This window comes from Ornithodoros turicata, chromosome 2 (genome assembly GCF_037126465.1).
Source record: "Ornithodoros turicata isolate Travis chromosome 2, ASM3712646v1, whole genome shotgun sequence".
NCBI lineage: Eukaryota > Metazoa > Arthropoda > Arachnida > Ixodida > Argasidae > Ornithodoros > Ornithodoros turicata.
In genome coordinates, this window is record NC_088202.1 from 139247929 (window position 1) to 139258174 (window position 10246).

General features: G+C 46.4%; 2 protein-coding genes across 2 annotated transcripts; both read right to left on the reverse strand.

Annotated features, from left to right (window-relative positions):
- Positions 1 to 880: 880 nt before the first annotated feature.
- Positions 881 to 10107, reverse strand: LOC135385079 (uncharacterized). The gene is made up of 2 exons (XM_064614255.1): positions 9856 to 10107; positions 881 to 3352 (listed from the first exon to the last, which is right to left on the reverse strand). Exons 1-2 carry the CDS (start codon positions 10105 to 10107, stop codon positions 2075 to 2077), a joined length of 1530 nt encoding a protein of 509 aa, XP_064470325.1. The 3' UTR covers positions 881 to 2074.
- LOC135385078 (neprilysin-1-like) lies at positions 1182 to 1982 on the reverse strand. The gene has a single exon (XM_064614254.1). The coding sequence runs from the start codon at positions 1980 to 1982 to the stop codon at positions 1182 to 1184; it is 801 nt and encodes a 266-aa protein (XP_064470324.1).
- Positions 10108 to 10246: the final 139 nt, after the last annotated feature.

Below are 10246 nucleotides of genomic sequence, written 5' to 3' on the forward strand. Positions count from 1 at the left end.
ATGCTATATTGCAATTGATTTCATCTCGGAAAAAGTGATTGATATATTTTTAAAAAATCTGTTCACATTTAGCGTGGACACCCTGTATAGTGTATAGAAGTATATAGTTGTCCCAGTCGGGTACAGTGAATATCTGTTTGAATAATTTTGTGTAGGCTGACAGGGATATTTTTTGTCGACCAGGATCGATTGTAGAGAGGTAATCTGCCGTCCGTAGAGATGTCTTCTAGAGGTTTCTAGTGAGTTGTTGAATTGTGTTCTTCAGGTCGATTTTGCTGTCGGCCTTTGAGAAGGGTACGGCACTAAGCTTGGTCTTATCATTGGCCTCATTACTTGGCCTCATCAGCACACTCATCACTGAATGGCTCTCCCCAATTCCCAGACCACTAAGCCCTCGGATTGCCACTGGGTCTGCCACAATGTGTTGTCCCTCGAGCTTTACCGTGTAAAAACGTGCATACCATGCCCTTCAAGAGCCTTTCCTGTCCTGACGATGCATTTACAATGACGAGTTTACCTACAAGTCCAAATGGCAGTTTTACGATAGCATTTTTTAGTGTTTTTTTTGTTCACGCTTGCCTCGTTTAGGGGGGTCTGATGAGGAGGGAGCGGAGGGGGGGGGGAATATTGCCACAGTTATGACAAAAATCTGAGGAGCTCTTGCGATACTCAAAACGTTCCAGGGATTTGATTCCCCTTGTACTGGAAATCAGGTCCACCAATACTCAGTCGACAAGGGAGACCATCAGTCTCGCTGCAGAGGGGCCTGACACAGTGGGTGGTGGCAAAATGTCTCACGTCACCTGTTTAATCACGGCGTCAATAAACAAACGGTTCAAGTTGGTTGGTGAATATGGGCTCAACAGTACAAACGAAATCGCCGGTGTAAAACAATACATTTTAATTGTGAGCTCTGTAAACTTGTCCGTTATCGTAGTACCTAGATTTCTACGAGTCTACAGTTCAGAAAATAATTTACTTCTCTGCATTGGGCTACGGTAACTGAAATACATCCCAATGACTGTACCGAGTCCACTGATTAGACATACCACGGCTATTAAAAATCTTATTTTTGCACATCTGCTATACACACCGACCCAGTGAATCGCCAATACGTGTAAAGAGACGACGTTGTAACAACATGCCGATCAGAACACGACAACATTAGTCACAATTAATGTCTACCAGAAGGGACACTTTTTGGGTGGATTCATGGGCGAGTCCTCCCGGCAAGCGAATGTTTTGCTGAAGTGCTCAGAGTTCATAAGGGGCACGTTGCATCTTTCATCCCAAGGAGGATGCCGCGGGGGTATAACTGTGTAGTCATACTCGCACCAAACCAGACACTTGGCAATATAGAAGAGCTGATCCCTCGTGAAACCTTTCACGTTGCCCAGGTAAACATTAGACCTTTTTGCAGCCTTCTGGTAGGCCTTTAGAAGACTGTTCATGCCGAGGGCATCTGCTTGATATTCCAATGGAGTCCTAGAATAATCTCTTGCTTTCGGAGCGTTCTTGATGTGTTTCACGTAACAACGCTCCCACTTTTGGAACGTCTTATTGCTCTTTTTGGTAAACCACGGCGTTTTTGTCCCGTTGAGATCGAACTGACGGCCGTATGTGTCGAAGTCGTGCATTATCTCATGCGTCACTGTAGATCCCAGTGTGCCATAGTTTATTTCAGGCGGGGCTCCCAAGTTGAAGTTGGGCTTCAGCATCATGGGAACGAGGAATGTAACAAGGTTCCTACCAGGTGTATTGAACGCATTGTTGACGTATGGATCTGAAATGAGGTGCGTTCCTTCGTAGAACTCTTCGAAACCATTCAATACATGCTTCCAGAGCTTTTGAGTCTTAAATACGCTAACGTTTAGGACGTCGCGGAGGTAGGGGCCATTTAAGTCGGGAAGATCTCCGTAGAACTTGTTGAGTTTTTCTGATGTGTTCAGTTTTGGGGCCAATCCCGTTCGAACCTGGAGCATCGACAGCTTCTTCAAGGCCCCAGTGCGTGTTTCTTCGTCCAGCAACAATGTGGTTCTTAATGACTTCTCGACTTCACTGATGATTTCTTGGATCATTTCTGTAATGGCTTTCGTCCTCCTTCTTTCAAGTGGAAGACCACTGAAGAACCTGCCGCGTTCGGCATGTACTCGAGAATGGTTTTATAGCACGACTTTTCTGAACTCAGTGAAATCTGGTACAAGCACAGCAAAGTGCGCCATGCGCAAAATAACCTCATGTCATCTGCGGTAACGTTCCTTCGCTCTCCAAAAAAGCTGTGAAAATTCGCAAAGTTCTCTTGTGACATAAGTATTGTCAAATTTTGTAACGCCCTAGACGTCGTGTAGCGCTGGAGAGCTTCAGTCCACGCTTTGGAAAGGGCCTCGTCTTCATTTTCTGAGCCTATTTTCCACAATTCAAACACTAGGTCATCTTTGTGAGCATTTTGCTTCCAATTGAAGTCAGTTACAAGCGATACCCTGTCCTGTAACTCCCTGATGCGTTGCGTGAGTTCAGGCAGGTGTGTGGAATACACAGAAGAAATAATCTCATTGATGCTGCGTTCGGTCAGAGTTAATGATCCTTGCCCCTGCTCCAGCTCGAAAACAGTTCTACCATGCGAAGCAAAATAGTACATTAAAAAAATGGGAGTAATATCGATTTCAAATACGAATTTAACAGTGATGTCTATGGGGTCGAATGAGAGGCTTCCTGTTAGATCCATATGGTGTTCGGCTAAGAAATCTCTGATGACTCTCACGGATGTTTCCCTGTCATCATCGTTGCAGTGTTGGTACAGCGCTGCAGCTTGCTGAAATGCAGTTTTTCCGTTTCTGGGGATTTCTTCCGTCCGTAGACTTTTCTGTATGGCCATCGTCAGGTTTCGTTCACCCATCAGGTCGTGAGCAGTAGGATCAATGTACATGTGGGTCAGTCTCAGCCGCTCAGTCTTTCCACAGACGAACGAGAAGAAGTTGCCACACGGGTCTTGGTCCGTGTCTAGCAGAGCCCCGATGTACTCGCGGATGAACCCACAATCATCGGTGTCGCAGACCTTTCCCGACTCTTGCAGGGGCGTGGTTCCTTCTGCCGGTTCCTGTGGAGTTGTCTCGGCTACGTCGTAGTCCGTGTAATCTTCAGTATTGGGTTCAGAAGGCCCCGGAGGGAGTCTCGGAAGCGTGATGGACTTGCGAGTCGGCTCCATCCCAGCGTCCCCGGGCGTCGATTGCTCCCCGTTCCTCGTGAAGACCACGACGACTGCTGCCAGGGCCAAGGCCAGGACAATGACAACGCTCAATGTCACTACAGTGCAGGTTTTGTTGCGGTCGAGATAGGAAGATTCGGTTCGCTCCTGGGATTGAGAAAAGACACCATTGTGAGGACGGTGCTTATCGATTAACTGCAGGAACAATGAATCGCCTGTATGCCTGCGTTCAAGACCTTCACAGTTTTCGAGGTGCTGTGTGCTTACGATAAAGTTATTTATGAAAGCAAGAAAATAACGGATAGATCGTCGGTGAGGAAACAGATCTGAGCCAATACAGTGTGCAACAGTACAGTGTGAAAATAGGAGAGATGGGACGAATCCGAAATTTTTCGGATCCGAATCCAAGGAAGGTTCTACGAATCCACGAATCGAATCCCTTCTTTAAAAAGAGTTTAAGAAGCCAGAAAAAAAAGCACATCCAGTGAAAAATGTTTTGAAGCAGAATATGATACCTTTGTTTGATGAAAAACAAATTTAAAAAAATACCCATATAAATACCCATAAAAATATACCCATATATAGTCTCGTTAAATGTAATTTATTTAGCACGTTTTTTTTTTCGTTGACTACAAAGAAATACATGAATTCCCGAGTGTGAATTATTTCCATAAAAACTAAGGGGCAACACTCAAAAAGGAAAACCAGGTTACTTTCAAAGTTGTAATGTAACAGTTCTAGCCATTCCTATCATTGTTGGGGCGCATTATGACCGTAGTTGTCAATGCGCAAAAAAAAAAAAAAACGAATCATCGTCAGCGGCATCATCATCAATTCTTTTAGTCCAAAGCAATGTCAACAAAGAAACAAGAAAACACCTGTCGGCCTAATAAGGCTTTCGACGGACTCCGGAGGCATCAAATTGAAAAGGAATCTAACAAACGTTGTCGGTGGATTCGAAAGATTCGATTCGCCGTTTTATGCACTGGGATTCGGATTTCGCGAATCTCGAATCCCTGCCTATAGGATTCGAGGATTCGTGAATTCGGGTGGCACATTCCCAGTAAATAGAAAATAGGCGGTTTTAGTATGTCGTACACTCTTAAAGTAGCACAGAAGTCATTTTTAACACCCAGTTTTCTTCTTATAAAACTGTTAAGTTTGCCAGTAAGATGCACCATGCGAAGTAATTTACACCACAGAGTCATAATTATCGCAGAAACTGAATTTAAAATATGCCGCAAAAAGCGACCGCGCGCAACGGTGGTGAAGAGCAGTACCAGCCTATGATCTGCCTGGAACCTCGCGCTGACGCTATAAAGAGAACGCTCGCTGATTGGCCTAGAAAAATGTTGTCTGCTACTCGGCTGTCGTCTGCTACTCGGCTGTTCGGGGTTCTGATAAAGCCTTTCTCCTTGCTCGGTAATGCTTCGGGCGCTCCTTGTATCCCCAATTCTCCACGAAAACTGGCAAAACAGGTTTACGGCGGCAAAGGAACAATGCGCTGACCCCCACTGATCGGCAAACCAGAACGAGTCTCCTTATGCCGTCATCGGTGACGTGCCATCATACCTCCTCATCCTCGTTATAGCTGGAGTGGCGAGTTAAGGGTGAAGGCGCGGAGCTATGTTTATGTGAGTTTTTTTCTGGGAAACAAATTGCACACATCAAAACCTTTCGCGCTATTCGGTATAATGACACACACACTTTCATCAGATGTCTTAATCTGAAATTTGTTTGGATGGCCCTCTGTACTCCTTTAAATTCTCGGGTCGTTGACCCAGCGTCGCGTCGAGTTAAGTCAACCCGAAAGCAGGGGGAAGGCCGACTCACTAGGTGCCTCTGCGACCGCCTCTCGTTGGAGCCAGGTCACGTGAACAGCGTTGGGAAGGGTTTGACTCAGTCAGCTATACCCCCGTTACACGGTCAGCCTTCGACGACCGTTAAAGGGACCGAAAAGTGAAAGATAATCCCCATATTTCTGCCCACTGTCGTGCACACCATCGTTGTTTGATGAGACGCAGAAAGCATTACTGCTCAATTCGGCATATTTTTTACGTATAAATATTTTGAAGCTTGCCGGAACATGGACGGTGCTGCAAGCGAACGGCGAAAAAGAGCAACTTGGGTTTGGCCTCTAGGGCTCCCAGGGATTGGTCAGTCGTTACCACGTGAGAGTTGATTTCGTAGAGAACAAGGTCGACGCACATTACCTTACAGCTAAACGCCATGTTAAAAATGACGCTCACTTCCATGGCTTTTACGTCAATAAAGCATTCAGCTACTTCGCCGCTACGAGCTACGATCCGCCGCGCCATCTGCAAGGCCGTCTGTGTTATCGCGTTTATTGTTTACGTCGTGGGTGGTCATGTTGGTCGCGCGAAGCAGAAAGTAGAAGTGAATGACATATTCGTGGCTGTTGCGTCAATTATTCGAGAGACCTACATATGCCTGGTGTAGTTTTGGTGTTCGGGGATGTAAAAATCATGTTCGTTCACCATCGGCGGCGGGCGTTTCCTAGCACAAGATTCTACAGGAGAGTGCGCGAAAACGAATGTGGTTCGAAGCACTCGGCTATCAGATGCAGCAGTCGTGTCGTGTGTGCTGAGCTCATTTAGCTGCCGATGACTACGAAGATGCCGTAGAAGGCGAATTGCGAAGACGTACGAAGCACACTGATGCTCAGTAACCAGTGATTTTGCTTCACCGAGGTGACGAGTTCAACACAACGTCTTAGGTATGTACAGGCGTCACACATAAATTATAATATAGCGATGACGTATTTCATTTAACTTATGTTATCCTACTTGTCCCGTACTCAACGTTGTCAACATCAACAAATTTAATTTTAGGGGCCTTCCAGTGTTGAAGTGGCGCACGACTGCTTCGTGCGTGTGGGGTCCAAGCACTCAAGTTGACATGACAGAAATAGCTGAAAGCAGGTACGCAAGTCCACAGATGGAAGCACTAGATTTGTTACGTGTTGCAGACTTTGTGACAATTTTTGGAGTCCTTGCAGCAAGCAAGAAATGAAAATATGCTGACATGAACATTTCAACAAGTCAGCGCACTGATGGGAAAGCATCCCTAATAGCATGCATGACGCAGATCGATATCCGGTGGAGTACTTTCTATTGTACCAGCGGCATGGCCGAGTGGGCTAAGGCGTCCGCTCGTTGGTGGTAACCAAGGTCGTGCTGAAGACTGGGAGGTGGTGGGTTCGAATCCTACCGCCGGCTGTGCTGTCTGAGGTTTTCCCTGGGTTTTCCGAAGACTTTCCAGACGAATGTCGGCACAGTTCCCCCTGAAGTCGGCCCAGGACGCATACTAACCCCCCTGTCCCCCACTCCTTCCTGCTATCCTCTCTCCGTCTTTCCACATCTGTACGTCGCTCATAGCCACAGTTGCTTCGCGGCGCTAACACCCAATCAAAAAAAAAAAAAAAAAAAAAAAACTTTCTATTGTATTTTCTCGGAGCACCCCATATGCTTCTTGTGAATGGCCGACAGGTGGTATAACGGAATTCCCTGCGGAAATAAGGGTTTTCCGTCCAGTTTGCCGTTCAAGTAGTAGTATTAGGAGGCTATGGTTAGCTTAGCTTGATGGTAGAGCCCTGGACTGGTAATCCAGAAAATGTGGGTTCGAGTCCTACAGCTGGGTAACATTTTCAGTGACTTTTATCTTTCATCATTAATTTGTTAGGCAAGTTGAGGCTTTGTATGTATTCGTCCTTCTATGGTTTGTTCCAGCCTCAGTACATATCAGTCCTCTCATGTTCAACAGTTGCCGCTTGCGTCGTTCGCGTCGTATGAATGTGTGTATGAGTGAGCAAAATATGTAAGAGTGAAAGGAGGATGAGTGACAGACAGTGGCCGGTATGCCCCTTCAGGTGACCCACCCTTGGACGTCGCTGGGGAGGTGTGTTAGCTTAGCTCGATGTGGCCTCGATTGTGGCTTGCGTCTTCCTGTCGTATCAAAGTGTGTATGAGTGAGCAAAAGTTGTAAGAGTGAAGGGAGGATGAGTGAGAGAGCGTGGCTGGTATGCACAGGAGTGGCATCCAATGTATTGCCCCGTAGGCTAAAGCGTGCTGGGGGAACGCAATGCATCCTGGACAGGTCCTGGTCGTAACGTCACAGCAAATGTCAAGGCACACGTGACCGTAAAGATGGCGGCGCCCTTGATCGGCGGCCAAACCGTTTGTAAACAATGCGGTTGTTTCTGCGCAACGTTTTGGACGCCTTTCGATCACGGTAGTTATTTTGATCCGATAATCTTGCAGTGAAATGCGCAGTTTTCCACATAATGCCTCGCATTGTTCACGACTTCCAAAGATGGTAACTCACGCGCGTTAAGACTGACTGAGCTGATGCGAGGTACTTAAAGTGACATTCCGGTCGAAAACATAGGTCTGGGAAACACCGCCTTATGATTTCTAATACTCCTCACAACAACTGTGCAAAATATTTCAGAAGAAATCGTATCGCACGATTTATAATCGACTTTTTTCTATGCCGCAGTTGGTCCCGAGTAAAGGCCGCAGCGACCTCTCGCATGACGTGCATAAGAGCAATGCCGCACGTGACCTGCGCATGCCTGCTTGCGCGATAGTTGATTGTTGCGTGCTAGCATTTGTCCATTATGATGTTTTTGAGTAGCAATCACGCGTTATGTAGACTAAAATGCAGAGTAGCGTCAATGTAAACACAGGTATCACGACGTAGCCTTGAGTTCAGTACACTCACAGACAAAAACACCTCTCTGCATTCCCAGCAACGGCGCAGTCCTCCGCTCCACTTTGTCCATTGGGGATGTCATGCTCACGTGACGGCTGACGTATATAGAGGAGCCTTGGGGCAAGGAGTATGCGAGGGAGAAAAACGAAACCGGATGTCTTCAGAGGAGTATTTTTTATTCGATATCTCGAAAACCACGCCATTTTGTGAGCTGAAACTTTCCACCCAGCATGTAAGCTTCCATGGCAGTTGGAAAAAATCAACTTCCGGTTTTCCCGGACTGCCCCTTTAAACTAAGGAGAAATGGCCGGGGGGTTACCATGTTGCAGAAGACGTACCACATAGTTTACGCTGGCAACAGACATTCATACCTTGGAGTTATATGACGTCGGAAATATGTCGTAAGTGGTAAAACTACATTTAAACAAGGTCACATGACGTCAAAATGACGGTTTCTATGACGTGCGACCAGGAGAAGATACATGGCAGTTTTGCCAAAAGCACACTCTTGAGGGTAGTTACAACAATGGCGGGATTGTGGCACCCCTGTCCTGGTATGCCCCTTCAGATGACGCACCCTTGGAAGTCGCTGGGGAGGTGTGTTAGCTTAGCTCAATGGTAGAGCCCTGGACCGGTAATCCAGATGATATGGCTGGCTTTTCAGTGACTTTCATCTTTCGTCGTTAATTTCTGAGGCAAGTTGAAGCTTTGTATGCATTTGTCCTTCTATGTTTGTTCCAGCCACAGAACATCAGTTCTCTCATGTTCAACAGTTTCCACTTGCGTCGTTCCCACCGTATGAATGTGTGTATGAGTGAGCAAAAGATGTAAAAGTGAAAGGAGTGTGAGAGAGGGACTCGTTTGTCCCTTAAGATGACGCACCCTTAGAAGTCGCTGGGGAGGTGTGTTAGCTTAGCTCAATGGTAGAGCCCAGGACCAGTAATCCAGAATATGTGGGTTCGGGTCCCACAGCTGGCTAACGAATTTTTTGCGGACGATCTATCGAACGGATTTTTGTTCTGAAAACGGATTTGGTATCTGGTGACCGAAGAGATCAGATGTTCTCATTGGAGCAACTTCGTAGCTTTTATAATTAAACAGTTAATTATTGAAAGTTAATTAAGACATTGCCTTAGGAGTCTGTTAATGCCCCCCTAGGGAGTGCCCTCCAGCGTATGCTATATTGCAATTGATTTCATCTCGGAAAAAGTGATTGATATATTTTTAAAAACTCTGTTCACACTTATCGTGGACACCCTGTATATATATAAAAAACTTCTAGTCCACAGCATTTTATAATTCTTACATTTTTAGATTCGATATATGACCTCCTTCCACTTCTATGCAATATTTACCTTTCAAACGCTTTCACAAATTTTTAAAAACCAGTGGCCCCGGCAACAAACTACAGCCCTCCGTTACATGGTTTGCGGTAGAACCACAGTGGGATTGGCTTGTTCAGGCGAACATCCACCATCCGGTATCTACCCCATCTGATGCACTTCTAGGGCTGGATAAACACGGGAGTGCTAAGCCTAACGGATTCGAGACTTCTCATCTTGCGAAATGTAGGGGGCTAAATCGCCTCACTTTAGTGAGTTAGGTCAAGTTAGGTTCTACAGATTGGGGGGTCTGCCCCCCCGGAGGCACGCAGTAGGCGGTGCGGGCGTCGAGACTGTGCCTCGGGTTAGGTCAGAAGGTCCTCAGCCAAGAAGGCGGATTGCCTCGAAGAAACGAGCGATAAAATTCAATTTTTGTATGTTTGGTACGCTATACGACGTTGATTTTTGTTTTATTTCATCCGTTGTTTTCTCATCTTTCTAGTAAAATCATCCGTTATTTGATGTCTACTTCCGTTTGTTTAAAAAAGCCATAAGCCCGGCTACGGAACTACATCCCAAATATCTTCAACTTACTTTTGTGGACGGGTCATTGACGGTCACTGTTGGCTCCTGGAAAGCATCAAACGCTCCGGAATCCGCCATTCGTTTCGACCGCCTTCTTCTTCTTCGCCGCCTTCGTCGTCTGTCCCGTGTGGGCACGCTTGTCTCTTCTTCTTCTTCATCCTCTTCTTCATCCTCGGGGAAATGTCTCGCGGACGCCCATGCACTTGGGCCATGCATTGTGAAGGAGGAAGAAGCGATCTCCCTTGTGGCTATAATGGCCATTCTCCTTGGGACGAAGAAGAAGAAGAAGCGTGCCTACACGGGGCAGACATTCCCCACATTCCCCACCTAACTTGTCACGGTCAAGTTATAGTACCGTTGGACGTCCTCATAGCCCTGGCCGATCTCCCTTGGGGCTAAT

Bases quoted from the DNA above. Each gene is read 5' to 3' on its own strand.
- LOC135385079 (XM_064614255.1), bottom strand. From the start codon at position 10,107: ATGGCCATTATAGCCACAAGGGAGATCGCTTCTTCCTCCTTCACAATG. The intron at 3,353-9,855 runs GTAAGTTGAAGA...TCTCAATCCCAG, and splicing joins TCAATGACCCGTCCACAAAA to GAGCGAACCGAATCTTCCTA.
- LOC135385078 (XM_064614254.1), bottom strand. From the start codon at position 1,982: ATGCTCCAGGTTCGAACGGGATTGGCCCCAAAACTGAACACATCAGAA.